At 34.9% G+C, this 21,132-nt stretch overlaps 1 protein-coding gene across 18 annotated transcripts in view; it reads left to right on the top strand.

Annotated features, from left to right (window-relative positions):
• TRDN (triadin) overlaps positions 1–21,132 on the top strand; it is a 387,867-nt gene that overhangs the window by 200,169 nt on the left and 166,566 nt on the right. For 14 of the 18 annotated variants that reach the window (XR_011497622.1, XR_011497621.1, XM_070496107.1 and 11 more), the window contains exon 13: positions 18,170–18,223. Coding sequence is in view for 16 of the 18 variants with exons in the window: in XM_070496107.1 (XP_070352208.1) it covers positions 18,170–18,223 (54 nt within the window). In the remaining 2 variants the exon portion in view is untranslated. The remainder of the gene's footprint in view (positions 1–18,169; positions 18,224–21,132) is intronic. The other 4 variants (XM_070496108.1, XM_070496106.1, XM_070496103.1 and 1 more) reach the window with 1 other exon arrangement.

Below are 21,132 nucleotides of genomic sequence, written 5' to 3'. Positions count from 1 at the left end.
TCATCTCTCTGACTCCTCTCCACCCTTCCTCTCCCCTCACCTTTCCTCATCTGCTCATTTCTGGATTGCCTCCAGGGATGCCAAAAGTTTGCACTGTTGTTAAAAACAGTCCAGTTCTTTCCAGTCTCTACTCCCAGAATCTCTCTTTAATATCCAAACTCGTCACATTGCTTGAAGGGCCCTTTATTTACCAGAATCAGCTTTCCTTATAAAGCAGTTATTCATAAATTCAACAATATTTATTGAATACCAATTACATGCAGGCACTCTTCTGGTTGTAAATACCAAATTTGGCCCTCTACTTCATTAGTATTAGTGTAATAATTGTCAAAATGCCTAGCACATTGCTGAAATATGTTGGCAGTCAATAGATGTCATTTTATTACATATTTTTTAAACAAAATTTAGAAACATTAAGGGAAAGATATAAAGGATATGATCTTCAGAAATATTAAGCTTTTCATTTTATTTCATCTAGTCTTCTTAATCACACATCCTGTTCCACTCCCAGAGCTACACTTCAATCATGATATTTATGATCCTCAGATATGTATAAACAATGATGTAATCCACTATCATTTTAGCAAAATTGCCCATAAATAACTATACTTTTAACTAATACAAGCATATCTTTCCATCGACCTATATTTACTTGTTGTTTTGTTGCTGTTATAAATTCCCTAGCTATATATTGTGGGTCCAGGGTAAATACATACTGAAAACACTTTTGGTTTCAATGAATGAGAAACTACAATAAGTGAAAAATACAGTAAGTTTTGTAATTATGCTTAATAATATATTTTGGCCCATTTTGTTTCTTTGTTAATCATTCTTTCAATTTTTACTGTAAAATTATTTGGTAACTTTTGCTAGTACATTGAGCAATAATTTATTACCCTGATCTAGGTACTTGCTGTAGAGAAGAGAATGCATGTATTCTGTGTTACTTCGTACACTTGGGCTTAGAGACATGGCTTACCAAGTCTCTCTCTCATACCTACCCACTGCTCTTCGTCTCCAGTGCTTCTGTTTCAGTCCAGGCTAGGTTACCTCTAGTCTGGAATGCTTCTGTACCCTTCTTAGCTGGTCCTCCACAATCTTTAATTTGCACGACCTGGTTTTGAAGACTGTGTATCTGATTATTTCACTCTCCACTTAAACGTACTGAAGCTTTACTTTGTCCGGAGGATAGAGTCCAAATGTAAGGATCTCAATGCCTTTTCTTTTCCTATTTTTTTGCCTGAGGAAGACTCATCTTGAGCTAACATCTGTGCCAATCTTCCTCTATTTTTTATGTGAGTCGCTGCCACAACATGGCCGCTGACAAGTGGTATAGGTCTGCCCCGGGGAACTGAAGCTGGACCCCTGAAGCAGAATGCACCAAACTTAATCACTAGGCTACAGTGAATCCCTGAATGCCTTTCCTGATCTCTCTCTCGCTTTATCTCTTGAAAATTTCTTCCCCACACAAAATTCTAACTAATCATTTAAAGTCATCTCATTCTCTCTTACACTCGCAGCTCTTTCAGAGGCTTCTTTCTTTGTTTGCACCCTTATCCTCACCTCTCCATCTCTTCTTTTTAAAATAACTTTTATTGATATTAAAATATCCAATATTTATTCCCGTAAAATCTCATCTTTTCCTACCCCTCTGGATAGAGAGTTGTCTTGTTCCATGAGTTCCCATAATGAAATATCCATCCCCTACAGTGGAACATAACACACAATACTGGGTATTTAATTGTCTCTCACTAGATCTGAGTCTTGTTTTTTTAAAAGCCGCTCTCTGGGTTTTTTTGTTTGTTTGTTTGTTTGTTTTTTTAAAGATTGGCACTTGGGCTAACAACTGATGTCAATCTTTTTTTTTTTTCTGCCCTATCTCCCCAAACCCCCCTGTACACAGTTGTATATCTTAGTTGCAGGTCCTTCTAGTTGTGGGATGTGGGACGCTGCCTCAACATGGCCTGACGAGCGGTGCCATGTCTGCACCCAGGATCTGAACCCTGGGCTGCCACAGCAGAGTGCGTGAACTTAACCACTCAGCTGTGGAGCCGGTCCCTCACTCTCTGTTTTAATTGACAGAGCTAGGCACAATGCAAGTGAATATCATGCCTCTGTTCAAAATTAATGTGAGGTAATAAATGCTATCCATACCTGGAAGAATTTGTATCTCTGCTGGCATTCAAAAGTGACTGGGAAGAAAGCAGACATTTGCAAGTGCCTATTATGTTCAAAGCATTGTGCTCATACTTTACATATGTCACCTCATTTAATTCTCACAGCAATTGAGCTTTTGAAAACCTAAGCATGCTCAAGGATATAAAATAGTAAATGGCAAAGCTGAGATTCAAAGCTTGACCTTTTTGAGTACAATATTTATGCTCTTTTCACCAATCCACATTGCTTTTGAGGGTCTATGAAAGCAGAATTGCTGACTACTATCCATCTTGTTGGCTGAATTGGAGAATATATATTAGAGAGCCTTGTAAACTGTAAATATTCTACAGAGGTACAGTGAACTAAGGTACTCAATACATATCTATTGCATGAACACCTAAGTGAGTGTAGAGTAGTAGTATTGTAGTTAGTCTTAGAGAGAAGCAAGGAATATTTATTCTTTTCGTTCCTTGCAGTAACATCATTCAATGTATGTTCCTCATTAATGGGTAATGGGTGTTGTATTAAAGAAGAGTTCTATCATCAAATATGTTTAGGAATCGAGTTAACTGAGATTAGTTTCTCTACTGTAGAATTTCAGTCTGGAATATGTTAAGCCATTGTAAAATCCCAGAAAGGTAACATCTTGCATACAGCGCTTCCCAGAGTTCTTTGACCCTTGAGCTCTTTTTGTAGAGAAGAACATCTGTCAGGACTAGTATTCTGTGGATTCCACTTTATATCATTATAAATCACTTGTAAAATTATTTTACCCATCAGAGAGTATTACTCTTAAAAATGTATTCTGCCATGTAAATTCAAACAAGGAGTATGGATGGCTATTTCTGAGATTGTAATGTATGGAAATTAATGTATATATGTGGGCTGAAAAGTAACTCATTTTCAATATTTTGCAAAATAGCTCCAAGACATAAATATGGGCATTTCCCACTTTATATTTGAGGCTATAAAATGACTTCTTACTCACATGCTTAATTAGTATTATGTGTACTGAGATGCTTCAATTAAATTCAGAGACTTTGATGATTGAATACTGTACATGCCATGTTGTGATGAACAAGATGAATGGCACTGAGTGCATGGGGATCAAGTACTAGCTATCTGCCAGGACCACTTCTAAGCATTTTCAAGGCGTTAACTCGTGCATTAACAACGTGAAAACAGGTATCATTGTTAGTACATTTTAAAGATGAGAAAACTGAGCTGTTGAATTATTTGCCAATGTCGTACAACTAGAAATTGTTTGGGATGGGATTTGAACCCAGGCCGTGTGCCTCTAGGGCTTATGTTCTTAACTCATACATGATGTGATATTGCCACTTCCTGATCGATTTCTGGTGGTGAAGTCTTTGTGGAAAAAATAATTTCTTATCACAAAAGTGATTCTGGTATTGCTATATTTTCAAGTTTTACAGCAATTTTGAATGAAACAATTACAAAAAGCAGCAGTCTTACTTTTACCTTCCATAAGATTAATTTTTACCAAAAAAATAATATTTTGCCATGCGTCTCCCCATGTTCGTTCATCCTTTAAAATAACAAACATTTTTATTCAACAGACATAGTTTTAGGTCATCATTTTGATTGGGGGGGGCGATGTATTGTGTATGTCCATAGAGGGGGGTAGCATGAGGGAAGAAAAATGATGCATATGGAAATTCTATGCTCATGGCATGTGTGGATTAGGGGGAGAGACAGAGACATATGTGAATAGCAGAAGCAAGCAGAGAAGGGACAGATGTCTTAAGAACAGTCCTGGTGAAGTGCCGTGCAGACTCAAAGGAAGGAGAGAGGACTTGCACTTTAGGGATCAGGGAAATTTCCAGGAAATGATGGTATTTGGGCTTGGATAGGAAAGAGCAGTTGGATGGCAAGATAAAGAGAAAAGTAGACAAGCACAGATAGGGCATTGAGGAAAGCCCAGCTCTGTTTTGATATGTCAGGAGTTACCAAAACAGGCCTATTCAGTTGGGTGTAGGCAGAAGGCAACTTTGTTCTTTGGATGACAACCCCTGCAAACAATCTCTAGGCTTGCTTTTCCCCATCCTTTGGATGAAATCAGGAAAAGACCCTACAGCTTTCTTGGCTATGCTCAGATAAGATAACAAGAGTCTCTTTTTCAAAGAATTTAGAACATCCAAACCTAGTACAACATCAAAGCTCCCATCTTTCATCCCAATTAAAATTTCCCTCATTGCTCAGCTTGAGCTTGTCCTGAGCTTGGAAGACCGCAAGTGGGAAGGGTGCTGTGGGCTTTCTGTCCCTTGTCCTCACTCTGTTCCCCTGCAACTGATTGCTTTTCCCTGCACTCCTCCAAGGAAAGAGAAAAGGGAGGGAGCAGGGACAAGGGACACAATCTTACTTGACGGGCTCATGTATAACAGGAGTTTGGTGCTGTCAGATGTCCAAAACTGGTTGATTCCGTCTTTCCTGTGGCACTATTTTGGATTCTTTGGAATCCCTCTACTGGAGCAACTAGACCGTTGTTCCATGTTTGGGGGAGGCCTCTTGTTAGCTAGCTGCTTAAGAAGCACTCGTTTTCCTCAACCTGCTCCCATTACTACCACTGTACTTTGCTTCTATGGACCACTCAAAGGACAACTTCTCACCTTAGACTTTTGCAGGTGTGAGACAGATATCAATGTGTGAACCTCTGTCCCTCCAGCTCCCATTTTAGGGGCTATATACCAAGTTTTCTGAAGTTCTCCAACTTGATTTAAGGTAAAAGAGAAATAATCACCATTCTCTTTCTCTATCTTTCTGAGTATGCAGAAAATGTAGGCCAGTGACAACTCCAAACAAGTGTTTTCATCTTCCCAGCGAAGGATTCATTTGTAATATTGAACTGACTTTTTTAATGTTTGTATAGTGGAAAATATGATTTTTCAGAACTTGAATACAATGCCCGGGAGTTTCTTAAGTCCATTTATAATATGGCATGTGTCATAGTGTCCTTCCATACTATAAAATACAGTATCTCCTTTGATTGGGTGAGCCATTTTTGAAGATTAACCTGTCTGCTGTAACTACCTAATGTCTATATTTAGTTTCTCATGTAAATCAGTATTTAAAAATGTATCTCTGGTATCTCATTCATTGACATACAAATATAAATTATATATTACTTATATAGAAGTTTGATCCTGTTTATGGGACATCTAATAAAGTGAGTTCATCAAGGAAAAGAATAATGTCTAAATATTGATTAAAATAATGACTGTCATCTTAATTGATGACTGAAATCTATAAATTGATAAATCTATAAATCACCTCTTGTCCACTAGATTAAAATGATGAAAGTGTGAAAGTCTATTTATTGCAGAACTTATAATACATCAGTTTTGATATTATTAGCTATCTTCTTTAATTAAAAATGTATTATGTTTTGTGATTTAACTTTATTATTATTTAACTATATATAAAACCTTATATGCCATTAATTTAACACTTATTTCCGTAGTGAAAGAACACTTTACCCTTCTCTCTAAATATGACGTACATCATATTTCAAATATATCAATAAATTCGAAAATGTACTGTTATCTGTAAATTTAGAAAATTTAGAAATTCCTCAGTGGGATTATAAAAATAGATCATTCATTGTTTTCAGTTTTGTTTATTTAAATTTTTGTTATTAGACATTGAAAAAATTTTATCTGTCCCCAATACTCTTTAGATTATTAATCTTATAATTAAAAATTTTGCCATTTTGAGAAAAGCAAAGCTCATCTCCGTTCCCAATGAGATAAAGAAACCAGAAAAAGAAATAAAAAAGAATTATTTTATATAAGTATATTTGAGCTTCTTCTCAGTAAACAAGACTGTATGTTTCTCCCCAGAGTCTTGGAAGAAACTTACCCTAGGATTAACAGTGACATACCATTGTCCATTTTTTAGTGTGTCAAAGGAAGACAACAAGAATATGTGCACCCAGAGCAGGAGAACATGCAGTATTGGTAATAATAGTAATATTCGGAGTAGTATTAACAGATTTTGACCCCAGGTTCTAATTTCTTTGATTCAGAATTGAGACGTATTCACTGTTTTCAATCATTAGTCTCAAATATCTTTGTTTGGACCATTTTGCCTTTTTTCAAAATACTGTCAGTTATATTACATATTCATATATAAAATATTTAAATGTTAGGTTTGCACACCAAAGATGAGCTATATAGTTGACAATTTATCGAGCTAACTAAATAGCTCTAACACTGAAAGTCTTGGTATAAAATTTTCATGTAGTTGAAACAAATGCATGCTATTTTTAGAATTGTGCATTTTTCATTTTATTTTTTGTGTATAAAGGAATATTCAGATTTTTAACTTTAGGAGTTGTCAAGGACATAGGTGTTAATTACCATCCCAAACCATCGTATCATTTAATTTTTAGAAAAGGATACCAATGTCTGCTCAAATCGGATTGGGCATACCCACAGTTTAAATTCTTCAAACATCACATATATGTATTACTGCCTTTAGATCTGTTTCATATATAACTGTATGCTTCTTTAAGTTCTTAATTTAAAATCAACTATTTTAACTATCATCAATTGTGTGGTATCAGTTGTAGGACAACTTGTGGACATTTATGTGCATAGCATGCTGTGTTCTTCATGCATTTCTTTGTTATTTGCCATTTATTGAATTTTAAGATACCATTGCTCTTATCAATACACAAGAGAAACTCACGCTCTGTTTTCAGATATTTCTTAAGTGTTAGATCTCAGAAGAGCCTCTGAAAGCTTGTGTTTCTGTGTTTGAGCCTGGCAATTTCCTTTTGACTGAGAAAGTGGTTTATAATACTGAATGTAAATCACATGAAATGATTTTCTTAGAGCAAATTAATTTGTTTGACTAGTTCAACAATATTCTAACGTACAGGAAGATCTAGATTATTTGAAGAAAATTTCTTTAAATGATCCAATTCCAAAATTACTAAAATACATTATAGACTTTAAATGACCAAAAAAATTTCTGGGAATGATTCAGAGATCAAATTCATATAAAGGCAACCAAACTCAATAAAACTGAATAAATTATAAATCCTTAGTTAACTAAAAATAGAGTAGAACTAGATCGGTTTTTTTTTTTTAATTTTTGGTTAATATACTTGTCATTTGAATATTTTATAAGGGTTGATATTTAAAATATTTAAAGTATTTTTAAAGGGTAACTATATTTCTCCTGCATCAATGTTATTGTTTTTATTTATAATTAATATTATTTTAATACAATACACTAATTTCCCGTGATATTATTATATTAATACTACTTCTATCCCCACTGAGACAACTAATTAAAGGGCAGTCTGGGACCCTTCTATTCTGGACTTCTTGTTGTGTGAAATAATGTATTTCCTTCTTGTTTAAGTCAAACAATATGGGATTTTCTATAAATCTGCTCTATAAAAATTATCTGTTAGTATTGCAATTATTATTATATTTTAAGAAAGCCAGAACTTTGTGATAAAAAGTTTGCCTATGTTAATACATAGATATGAAAATGACTTATAGCAAGCCTTTAGAAACTATATCTGCTCTTCATTATATATGCATATAATATAAAATAAGATATACAATAACATATTATATATAATGTTTTAAATTTTATATTAAAATTTATAATTTAAAACTAAAAGAAAAAATGACATTATTTTGAAAAGAGGTGATAAATCCTGCTATATTGGAAACATGCCTAACTAGGAATCAGAATATTTGTGGTTTAGCACAGGCCTGGCTGCTATCCGACAGGGTTATGATACAGATCAAGCGAAAATAATTTATGTGAAGGACTTAGGAAATTCTATTGATGCATACTCTAAAAGTTTATTCAAAGTCGGAATAGTTTAGAGTAAACTTTTCAGTATATTGGAGAGTGCTTTCTAGAACTTAATGTGTTATATAATCTTGATGTCTGTGGAATATGTTTTTGTCGAATATTAATATGCAGAGCATCTAGAGGTTTTGATTTTTTTTTGGTCCTTTGTCATTATGTTTTGGCTTTTTACTTGGTTTAAAAAATAATTCTGACTAAATTTTAACTGTACATTTCTGTTTATCTGATGTTCTAGAGAATTCAATGAATAAAGGATGAGGAACCAAGAACTTTTTAGAAATTTGAGTAGACATATATTCCAGATATTGATATAGAGGCTCAAATATAGTCTCAAGATAAATCAACATTTAAAAAATTTTGGCACCAAAAATTGAGAGCCTATCATTAACTTTCTGCTTATTTTTCAAGAGATAGAACATTCCTCTTGGTATTAGTCATCTAATGATTGTTCTCTGGTTGTAGTGCCTGAAATTGTGGGTGAGATACATACGAAGGTTGCAATTAACATGAGACCATTGGCTACATGTGTTCCCTCCTTTGACGGAGAGTGTTTTCAGTTGTCTGCCATGGATATCAGTTTGTTTTTGAAATTAAATTGACTTTTACAATTTTACATCATCATGTGAGCCTGGTTGAGAGATATCTGATGATTTACTGAGACTTTGGTCTGAATATTTAACATGGTAACCTCTACCACATCCTGCTTTTGGTTTCCTCCCTCCAGACCCATCATAAAGTACAGAAACCCATTCTGTTTGCATTTGAGATTTCTTTTCAATGTTAAAGTCCTCAAAAATGTTCCACACTTCACAGAGTAATTTTATTCTTATCATAGATTTTCCAAACTCTTCTTTGGTTTCTGAACTCAGATATGTAGTTCACATTTATAAAATTTCCTCTGCCTTCAAATGGGTTGTTTGGAATCCAGATCATATGTGGGATGCTGGGGATGGGGTCAGTTGGAAGCCTTGTGACTCTGAGAGTAGATTTCAGTTGAACCGTTTGTTAGAAGAAGACTAACACCTTGCCTTTTACCAAGGCATGTGGGAATTCGTTTTCATGTACTAGCACTTACTCACCTGCCCTCAAATGCTTCTGTGCACATTGTTCCAGTGATTGAATATTAACTCCCTTATTTGTGCATATCAGCGTGGATGTTGAATATTCAAAGATAGACACCGGCTGCTAAAGTAACCCCTTATGTTTCATTGGATGGTCTTCCAGGGAAAGTGGTACATTTGCTGCACTATGTGAAAATGTGGCCTCCAGAAGCAATGTCAATCTTCAGCAACGTCAGATTGTCATTTGGCTGTTAAAGAGAACCACTAGGCTTCCTGTTAAATGCTAGTTTAAGTTTAAATCCGCATGCCTGACATTGGGGACTACTGTTCCCAAGAGGGCACATAACTCCCTTAAACATTGATGGAAAGGAGAGAATGAAGAGGCAAAATATCCTTATTGGGAGGCCAACATTGTGAAACCCATGTATTTCTTTAGATCATTAGTGTGTGATCTGACAGTTAAAGCATTTGAACTGTTAAAGCTATGATACAAAAGTGTGCTAAAGAACAGTTTATCACGCGTTAAAAACAAGTCCACAATTTGTAAAATTAGAAATAAATACGGCTGTTCTCTATGACTCAGTCATTCAGTGACTTTTCATCTTAAACATACATGTTTCCCCACACATCTCAGAGACAACAAACAGCAAGTAAAATCACCTCCATGTTTAAATAAACAATTAATTGCATACTTTATGTATTAGGTCAGGGGAAGAACCTCAAATATGTAGCATCTGTCATAGTGTATAGCTTCAAAAATTAGTTGTCATTTTATCCCAATATTTTGTTCTTCATAAATATTGACAAAGGCCCAAGGAGGAGATTAAGATCTTCATATCAGAAAGAAAATAATCAAATATTGCTTTTCTGTATTCATTAAAGATCTGTTAACTGTTTGCCAAATGGTCCTCTTTAGTTTGGGAAAGAAAGTTCGCCCCATAATCTTGACATATTAGGATACTCACATAACACTTAATAACACAATGTTATGCAGTAGAAAAACTGTCATTTAAATAATTTGAATATCAAACGTCTTTTCCCATTTTTTTCCCCTCAATTGTCATCCTTTATCTCACTACTTTCTGCATGTATTACCTACATTTTTTCAACTCTTCTCTCTAGTATTTTTTTCTCTTTTTCCCTTTCTCTGACTCTCACATTTTTCTTTTATTTAATAAAATTCTATTTTCAGTTAAATCAAATGTATTTTGAATTTGGACCTTCTCCTTGTGCTCTGTATATTATGTCATCGTTGATGAAGATACTGTCCTTACAGGAAATAGTTGTGCATTCTTGACATTTCAATAGCGTAATTTTGATTTCCAGAGGAAGAGATGCCCTTCCTCTCCAGGCAAATACCACCACCTGTGCTTTTTACTATTCCTTCCCACACGTTCTTGGATCTTGTTACCTTAACAGCCTTCCGACTTCCCAGCCTTTTCAATATTTTTCCCTCCATTGGGTATTTCTCTAATCTCCTCAAACAAAACAGGAGACTCTTGTTTTAAAAAATAGCTTCTGCTTGACCCTCCTGCTTTCCTCAAGCCATTTTGTGTTCTCTTTTTTTCCTAGGGCCCTCTGCCACACTTGTCAAGTAAGTTACACAAGACTTGCACTCTCTACCTCAATTTTGTCACCACCCACCTTAAACCCCTAAAGATAGATGTAGTGTAAGCCCTGACAGTTGGCTTTCTTTTTGTGATGCAAGGGTCTGACTTAAGCTTTGATTGTGGAGTCATCCGCTTCAAAGAGGCATCCACTTCAAAGATGGCTTTCTCGAATAAATACATTGTCAGCCAAACAACTAGAAAAAGAGTCAGGCCACACACTCAGGTGCCTTCCCCCTACCTCCAGACTCCTTTGCTTTAGAGATCTTGGTTGATTTTGATAACTGACCATTTGGGCCACTTGTTTTTTCTCTTCCCACACTTTATTATTTATTTATTTATTTTGCTTGAGGAAGATTCACCCTGAGCTAACATCTGTGCCAGTCTTTCTCTATTTTGTATGTGGCCCACCACCACAGCATGGCCACTGAGGAGTGGTGTAGCTCTGTGCCTGGGAGCTGAACCTAGGCCGCCAAAGCAGAACACGTGGAACTTAACCACTAGGCCATGGGGCCTGCCCCTCTCTTCCTGCAGTTTAAATTCCTGCTCTTATATTTTAAATTCACCAATAAATGTGAGCCCACAAATCCCAAAGCCCCCACCCTCAACTCCAATAAAAGCAGACCCCCAGGCTTGTGCTCTCTCTCTCTCTCTTTGTCTCTCCCCGATCCACCTTGCTATGTGACCCCAGGTGTGCCATATAATTTCCAAGACCTGAAAGTAACAAATCTGTTTTTTCAAAGTTTCCAGATGGTTATTGGTGATGGCATTTTGCAACCTTAAGAAGAACCACAAGGGCCAGTTCAGCCACAACATTGGTTGTTGATAGTCTGAGATCAGCACAAAACAGTAGGCTTCCTTCCGTTTGCATCCCGATTCCAAATCATCTTCACAGAGGTTGCCAGAAACTCTCTAGATATCAAAACAAATTCTCTTTTTATATGACCTTGAGGCATATTCCCTCATTTTTAAAACATCTTCTTTCCTTGACCTTGTTAAAACCAACATTATGGGGTTGTTCTCACATCTTAATAACCAATATTTTTCTTGTTAGGATGGAAACTTGAGGCCTTTTGTTTGTCTCTTGAGAAAATTGTTCAATCTTACTCTCATAATTCCATGTGAATGACTAGAATCTCCATATCTCTTCAGGGGCCATATTTTTCTGCCAATGTCTCCTCAATAATTTAACTTGAAGTTTCACCATTGTGTCAAGTTATCACCTATTATAAATTTTAATTCGATTATGTTAAAATCAATTCTGTTCATTAGGTCCCAAAGCTTTCATATTTGAATAAATAACCTTCTTCTTCCTCCTCTGCACATGTCAAACAAACCTAAAAGTTCTATGAATATCTTCTTTTAAATGTCTGACTTATTTTCTGTCCGTTTCCATGAACAGTTGCCTAGTCTCAGATATTATCATCTTACAACTAGACTATTTCAGTGACAATTTACCTGGCTTCTATGCTACTGGGATAAACCCTCTCTCCCGACAATTATAAAAAGTTTTATCTCTTTGAAACATTGCTGTGTAATTCCCTTGTTCAAAAATACAGTGGTTTTAATATTCTAAGAGAAAAGTGTATCTCATTTGCTGAGATTTCAAGGTTAATTATTTTGACCATAATTCACTTTTAAACAATTTTATTTTTACTTCTCATTAACACCGATAAGACTCTTCTGCTCCAGCCAGATTGATCCAAAATCCACGAGAATACTTAATCATTCACTTACTTCTCAGCTTTCTTTCCTCACCCCTTTACAGCTCTATACTCAGTCTTTCCTGATTCAAGCCTTATCTACATCCCGCCTCCTTAAAAGTTGCCAATCTCTAAAACTCAGATTACTATACCCTTTACTCTGCATTTTTCGTGTAGAGCCCCTAACCAGACTGTGGGTGGAACTAGTTCTTATGTTCTGGTAATATGGTGTGTTGCTCCCAGCAATCGTGAGTGCAAAAAATACTGAAGAGAATGAGTGATGGACCTCAGTAATTGTTTGGAGAAGTATTTTCTCATTTAAAATAAAACTGGGTATTGTTCAATGCCTGAACTCTGTTCAACCTCAGGACAAAATTAGCAGAAAGTGTTTGCTTAAAAATACACCCTGGAATTCTTCCTCGGATTCCTTGATTTAGGACTCTCTGTTAAGGATCCCTTCATTTTGGAAATCTTTTTAATTTATCAGTGTAATAAACCTTCATTTTATAAACTTTGCCATTTTTACAAGAAACTTAGATTCTTTCTGAAGTTCATTATAACCTCTTCAGGTTTTGACATCTGCAGTGCTATAGAGGAAAAAGACTGTGAGTCTGGGCAATTTTATTAGGATAATTGCTATCCATTTGGTTTAGAATTTTCAGGCATATAACGATGATTTTTAAAACACCTTGTATCCTAACTTTTATTCATTTATTCACACAAAAACATTTACTGGATACCTTCTCAGAGCCAAGAACGGTATTAAAGACTGAGGATGCAAACAAGGATTATTAAACCACATTGCTTTCAATTTTTTCTTCCACTCTCCTTATTATGTTATCTTTTCACAAGGCTACGTTTACACTTACAACTTTGTTTCTTTATAACATTCCAAAATTGGGTAATGAGATAAAGGAGTGTGTGTGTTTTTTGTTTTCTGGAAAAATGAAAAACAGAATGGTAATATTCAGACACTATTTACTAATGTTAGAGCAATCGGGGCTGGTGTTTCTTACTGTTCGTAGGCACTGATTTTAGAAAGATGCTATAGAAGGTGGAAAGAGGCCTGCAGTGACTAGCTGGTGCTGTCTCTTTGCTTAAGGCAGGTACATCTAGGACCTCTCTAAGATGTCTCTCTCTCTCTATCTGGCATCTCCAGGAATGGGGCTTCATATCTTCCCATGGTACTGCATTCCATTGTTTTACTAGCTGTATAGCAGGAGGTTTCTCTTAATTAAAATGGACTCGACCCTCCCCTTCATGTGTCAAATATTTTTTAGTGTAAAAGGCCAAATGATCTGTGTCTCTTTCATAACTTCCCTTTTTATTAACAAAAAGCTTCCTTCTTTAAATCATTTAAATCAATTGATACCTTGGTCTTCAACTCTAAATTCTAAATGGTTCAATGCTTAAGAAATCTGTCATTCTTACACATTCTATCCAGACAGCTAGATGATACCCCAAGGGGGAAATATATTACTCTAATTGTGAGTATTCTGACTGATACTTCCCAGTCAGCTTTTTTTTTCTGTGCTATAGCTCTCCAAATAATATAGGAAGAAGCTGATGCCATGTGTGGAGACTATAGCTAGATTTGCTTACATTTAATTAGAAGATCAAAATTATTTTTTCAAAGTAAGGAATACTTAGAATGGTTTTAACAGAAAAGATAGTCTGTGTTCTTAAAGATTTAAGAAAAAATCAAGAGAGTATTTTAACAAATATTAAATAATCATTTTTTTTTTCTGAATTTAAGTCCATAATGTTAAAATATTAAGGTAAAGGCTATTTAGATTCTAAAACAAAACGCGTTACTTGATGAGAAGAAGATTTTCTGGGGAAAGAAAAGTCTAGGTAAATCATGCCACCTATTGTAGATGATGCCGCCAGTTTATTTAGGTTTTTAACCTCTAGCAATAACAGATTATTTTGATAAATTATTCATATTTCTGCATTGTGCACCTTGTACAATTTGCATATCTGGCAGCAAATAGGCCCTCCTTTCAGGCTTCAGGCCCCTTGGTCAGACAGGATGGCGGAAGGCTGCTTCATGATTAATTTCATCTCAACAGAGTCATTATCATACTGAAATGAAGCGAGGCCCCTGAAATATGCTTTCCTGGAGCTACAAGTACAAGAGTCTTAGCTTAAGAGCTTTTAAGCATATAGTAACTTTTAGCTTAAATGTTAACCTTTCTCTATTTTGGGGGTATCCACATCTAAAAATAATACTGGATTTTATAAGAGTAGAATATAATAATTAAGAGCTTGATTTAGCAGTTCAGTGGAGGGCAGGATAATTTGTCATTAGTTTCTAGCATCTTATCCGAAAAAGGATGTATAAATTTTGAGGGATAAAGGAAGTTTTATATTACTGGTTCAAAGTTTAGCGCTGAATCAATAAGTAATTTCTCTCCTGGTTTGTGGAAAAGTCATTCAATCTTTCTATATTTAGTTTTCTCACCTAAGAACAGTCTAAATGCCCTGTACTATTGCAGAATTATTAAGAGATGGCTTTTAAGAAATGTTTCTGTTTCCTTTTTGGAATATTATTAAAAGAGGATTGATTTGTAATTTAAGTCCTAAAGAAATGTTTAGTTGATGTCATACCCTTAAAACAGACCTATATTTCCTAATCTATGCAAATTAATTGGGATTTTGTTTGAAATAGTGAAATTCTGCAAAATTCCCAAATGTGGTCAGTCACAGTACATTCTAGTGAAAATCAAGTTCTGAAACTTAAAGCACTTTCTGCATAATACGTGATCAATGATCAAAGTGGAAAAGAGAGTTTGAATTTGTTTTGTATAATCTTAAAAATGAAACAGATTCCTAAATTTAATGTCCCATTTCAAACTGATCAGTTGGATTTTCTGTCACTTATAATTAGGTTTTCATGCAATCGATTCCTTACGTGTTTATTAGAGAGAATTTTTCCAGCATTTTGCTAGGTGCTAGTGTTATGAAGTTGAATAAATAATAGTCAGTGATCTCAGGGAGTTTATAGATTAGTAAGAAGGTATAATTGCATTAAGTAAATAATTAAAATACGAGTACACATCGAAATAGAAATCTGTACCGCTGAGTCCAGTGGGCTGGGTATTGAGAGGTGACCTGGATGAACACTGTGTCGTCGCAAGTCAGTACCTACTTAAACACTTGCTAGTACTCATTCTCCTGCCTCAGTAAGATTTTCCTCTCTCTAATGGACACTTTTCTTTAGCTGGGAGGCATCGTTCTTATTTATTTTGCTGTTATTTGCTGAAGTGAAGGGACTTATATGTAATAGGGGAATTATATATATATATATAAATTATATATCATTATATATATAACTGAGGGATTGTTCATTATTACTTTTGAAAGAGCAAACGATCTTTCCCAACTTATTTAAAAAATAAAAACATTTTAAATGCAGTGATTTAGTTTTGGGGGGGCTGGGGGATTGCTTAGAAAATATTTAAAATGTAAGTACGATTCTCTACAATGCTATTATTCTTTATCTTCTATCCATTAACCAAAGAGCAATACTGAACTCACTGTTTTTTGCTTTTTTTGCTATTCAAGTTATATGAAACCTACATTTGAAAACTCAATCGATTTACACTCTGTGTTAAAAGAAGTCAGAGAATAGACAGAGTCCTATACGTGAAAAGTTCATGATATTAAATTGACATTTAAACCTGTATGCAAAAACTGATTCCTTAACAAAATATTTGCACTCACGATATTTTTTCAATGAGACTGTTGCAGGCCTACGGAATCAGAAGAGATTGAAGCATTTGGCTTATCTGATTCATGACAATGTGTACATATAAATACAACATGTTTCAGGAACCTAGGAATGCTGAAGAGTCAAGGGCATGATGCACCCTGAGCGCTGGGGGAGAAAGGAACTGACAGAGAAACTGAACGATCAATGAGAGAAGCAATAAGAACCTAAGAAAAGCTCTCTGTAATTCACCAGTGGGTGTACTGGGTGATCCAATGGAAATTTAGAGGTGGAGGGATGGTTGAGGATCAGTAATCTAAGACAACATAAAGAAAAAAGAGAAGGTGGGAGAAAATCAGCCATAAAAATACTAAGGTACTTTACTGACAGCAATTTTAAAGTCTTTTCCTTTTTTGATCAGGAACTCCTCCACAGTTCTTTGTACACTGAGATCTTAAGGACTAAAACACCTGAGCAGTCTAGATACTTTTGGTGATCTTTTTGACGTGTTCTTTCACTCTTTCATCCACTTTTTCATTCACCAATTATTTATTAAATGCCTACTAAAGGCTAGTCATATAGATGCAGGGTTAGAGTAGTACTTAGAAATATATTATTTAAGAATTCACTGTCTCTATATAAATCTTGACTAACTTTTAATTGAGACCACCTATTCTGGGTATGACTAAGGGTATAACTAAGTACTGGCATGATAATTGGCATGGAGTTTTCCTCCAGAAAAACATGAAAATTAATAATAAAGAGATCATATGTATGCTGAATGGACTCTGAATTTAATTTTGGCAAAAGATATTTTGGCTTAAGAAATAAACATAGGAATAATGAAAACCATATGTGTGACTCAAACGATATTTCCTTTATATAAAAAGAATGAAAAATCAGCATTTTCATAATCATGGTTATCATATAAGTGAATAATTACCTCACCAACAAGAGATAAAGCGTGAATTAGAAATTGAATCTCTTTAGTTTGGCCAAAAAAAACACAAAATCTTTGCTTATGGTTCTTTGCCAAGTTATTCTGATGCAATTTTGCAATTTCGTAGCTCTAGAATTGTAATATTAAAGAAGTTGTAATCAACATTTGATGATAATTAAATGAAATATTGACTATATATGTGTATCAACTACTACATTTATGCCTAGCTTAGTGTATACACATAATAGGTCTTAAATAAATATGCAATGAATGAAAGAACAAACATTAATATCTAAAACAAACGGCCAAATCTTCCTTCCCATATTGTTAAATGATGATTCAATTATCAAAAACTTAGTAAAGCATATGATGAACAATTATTTAGTAAAATGTGAAATGAGCCATTGCTTTTTTAAAATCTTTATTTTCCCTTTATTTTTCATGCAAATTAATTAAATAATATATTTAAATGCTTATCGCATAAATTATTTTTGTATCCTGTTTCTTTAAAGGGAACATTCTGAACAACGACACACACAAAAAACAAAACTCAATCAAAAAGAAAACTAAGAGGGAAGAAAGATTTAATATGAAACTTGCTCATTTTCTCAAAACACATATCGTCACCCAGGCCACACTAACCGTGATGGACACTACCGCAGTGTAGGGATGGCATCTTACGTCAAAGACTGGAGCTGGAAATTGATTGTTCTGAGCTTTATTCTCATATTAGTCACTCAGTGACCTTCAATGAGACACTTTGTTTATGTCTAAACGTCCCATCCATTTCAAAGGGCTGACCATACAGAAATAATTTACCAAGAATTCTGAGACTCAAATTCAGGTGCTAAACAAATGTGAAGTGTTCCATGGTCAGTTAACAGCGAAGGAAAACAGTTTCGGGAAACTTTATTTTACGCTTTTATTTGGTTCAGTCATTTTATTTTTGTCTCGGTAAGCCTAATTCTCAGCGATTCTCCTAATAATTGTGTTCATTTCTTAACAAAAATTCGGAATGCCAAGAGCAATGTTTTTTGTTTGTTTTTGTTTTTGTAATTTTTCCTTTTTTCATTGTTATATATCTTTTTGAAATAGTACTTCATGGTAATTTATTTATCTTTCTTCTTTATAAGAAGCAGGCAAAGCCCCTGAAACCAAGCCAGGGACTATAAAAGTTGCAGCACAAGGTAAGCAATAAAACATTTAAAAAATTCTATTACATTTTTTTTTCTAACGCACATAGCACTTTATTGACAAAAGCGAGAGCTGTTTATTGCAGAATAGCACCATCTGCTGGGTTATTACAGAAAACATTATGTTGTTGCATGAAGACACACATTTCAAGTATTTCTTTAGTAACTGGAGGAAGCACGACTGAGAGTAATGCCAGATTTGCAGAGGAGCCACTGAAGGACCCAAGAATTAGCATCTTGGTGCCAGGTTTCAGTCACTGAGCATTTACTTAGAGTTCCAAAAATAAACCATAGATAGATGGATAGATGCATACATGGAGATATACCAGTAATATACAAGTTTTCCAATATTTTCAGCTATACCTTATAATTTGTGTCACATTATAAAAATCAGTCAGAATGTCATTAAATTAGTATTACTTCATCTATATACCAAGACTGAAAAAATCGGAATCCAGCTATGACTACACCTTAGTTTTTATGAGCCATCTGAGAAAAGCTGTTTCATCACTTACTTTGGGGCATCAAAAGTGGTTTTTTAGGCCGGTCCAGTGGTGCAGCGGCTAAGTGCGCACGTTCCGCTTCCACGGCCCGGGGTTCACCAATTTGGATCCTGGGTGCGGACATGGCACCGCTTGGTAAGCCATGCTGTGGTAGGCGTCCCACATATAAATTAGAGGAAGATGGGCACAGATGTTAGCTCAGGGCCAGTCTTCCTCAGCAAAAAGAGGAGGATTGGCAGCATATGTTGGCTCAGGGCTAATCTTCCTCAAAAAAGAAAGTAGTTTTCTTTAAGAGACCTTCAGAAAAAATATTGATTCCTAAGGTTAGTTGGGAAAAATACTTCTTTAAAATAATTTTCCTATAAAGTTATTTTTTAACGATCACCTGAAATCACACCCTTTGAGAAAGCCATTCTCAAAGTGTCCTTAAGGCAACAGAATGGAATACAATGAGTTATGTAAACTTCATTCTCAAATCATGAGTAATTTGATGAAAGCATAAGGAAAGAGTACAAGTGTTCTGCCTTTATCATCTATGAAAACCTTACACAACATACTCATGGGGAAAAAAAGGTAAAATACTTACTGGAGAAAATCTTTGTTTTCTCTCCCATGCTACACTATACAATATTGACTAATAAAAGAGATGTATTTAGGTGTTGGGACATTTGTTTCTGGGCAGAAGGTCCTTATAGCAGACTCCTCAGCATGTGACATGATTGCATCTGAACAGTTTTTCTGTTATATTTAATCCTAGACCCAACTATATGCAGAATCAGCTTAGTAAATGTTGGTAAAATGGGTTGACTGAATGCCATTTGAACCCAATGATGTTGTTTATAAGCAATATATGCTAGAATGGCTAAGAACCATGATACAAGTTTTTAGTTTTCATTTGATCATCCGTTTGTTTGAGAAAACAGATTCTTCTTTAAAAGAATTCTGATAGGGAATATAACAAATGTTATGGAAGGTAGAAAGGGCAAATATTACTTCGTGTTTTCTATTCATGAAAATGCAGGTCAGAGTGAATTCCTCATGTGAATGACTACTAGTTCAAGGAATCATTACGGTTAATGTATATATGTTCTCATAAAAAACACAATCACCCTAAGACACTTTTGTTTCCACTGGGGCTTCTGAGGGTCATGGTGGGTGTGGAACTCGAGGCGGGAATTTAGTTTTACTTCAGCTTCATATTAGAGCAGTTCAAGGAGAGGAAATTGAAGAGATATGTGGAAATTTGCTTCAAATTTGAGCTTGGGGCCATGGGCTCTTCACTTTTATATTCCAATTACATCGGACAAGGCAGCCTCAGCACTTAGTCCTTCAGACTAAAGGATTTCTTATTGAGTGAATGGTAACCTAGAATTTCAAAGGCTTGTTATAACTATCCTGTCAAGGAAATTTGATGAAACTGTTGATTAAGCACAGTGTACAAGGCAAGAGTTAAACACAATCGGCAATATTGTTGTAGCAGAGACTGATATTTTTGAGGTATAAAGTGACAAAATTGATAATGATGTTTGTAGTGTGGCAAAAGGTTAGAGTAAATCTGTTGATTTATTTTTTACTTTTATAACAAGGAAATATGTAAAGTCTAGTTGTAGATAAATTCTTTATATATATGTACATATTTAATTATAATTAAGATTTAGCATGCTTTTTTTGGAAGGACATTTAAAAAATTTTTAACAAAGAGTTTTGAGGCACTGAGAAGACTATGAAATAACTGTCTCTATACTACAGGAGATTACAATTTGAAGATAAAAGAAATTTAAGTAATAACAAGTAGAATATCATGTGGTACTGAATTGAATCGTGGAGATAATAAATGCCATATGAGTTAAGACAAAGTGACTTTCAGTAAGAGCTGGGGGATGAAGGATTCCTCATGGATGACTTAGGCTTGGAGCATGACTGAAAAATGAATTGGCAGAGGAAAAAAGCATTGCTAGTGGGTAGATAGCTTAAGTAAATATAAAGAGTTAGTGATAATTATGAAAGGTTGTTGTCATTATCAAGACTTGAGATAATGACCTCAACTAGGATGGTGCCAGTGATATTAGAAATAAACCAAAATAAGATGAACACTTTGAAGAAATAATATTTGACAGAATATACAGAATAAAACCAAGAAAAGAGCAAAAATGGTGCTGAGCTTTTGAGCCTGGGTGAATAGGAAGATTATAATTGTCAGAAATAATAAGTGCCAGGGGAAAGGACTAGCTTAAGGGAAGAGAGGAAGGTTCCCTTTGGGGCAGGTTTACACTGAGCAGATGGAGGGTCATCCAGGCAGCGATTTTTCTGTAGCCAGTTAGAACTTAGATGGGACATCAATCTAGTTTATAGACATTACATCAGAAATTGCATTGCAGAAATGGAATATAGACCAAAATG

The sequence above is a fragment of the Equus asinus genome, chromosome 24 (assembly GCF_041296235.1).
Source record: "Equus asinus isolate D_3611 breed Donkey chromosome 24, EquAss-T2T_v2, whole genome shotgun sequence".
Lineage (NCBI taxonomy): Eukaryota > Metazoa > Chordata > Mammalia > Perissodactyla > Equidae > Equus > Equus asinus.
This window is presented reverse-complemented; position numbering and strand designations above follow the sequence as displayed.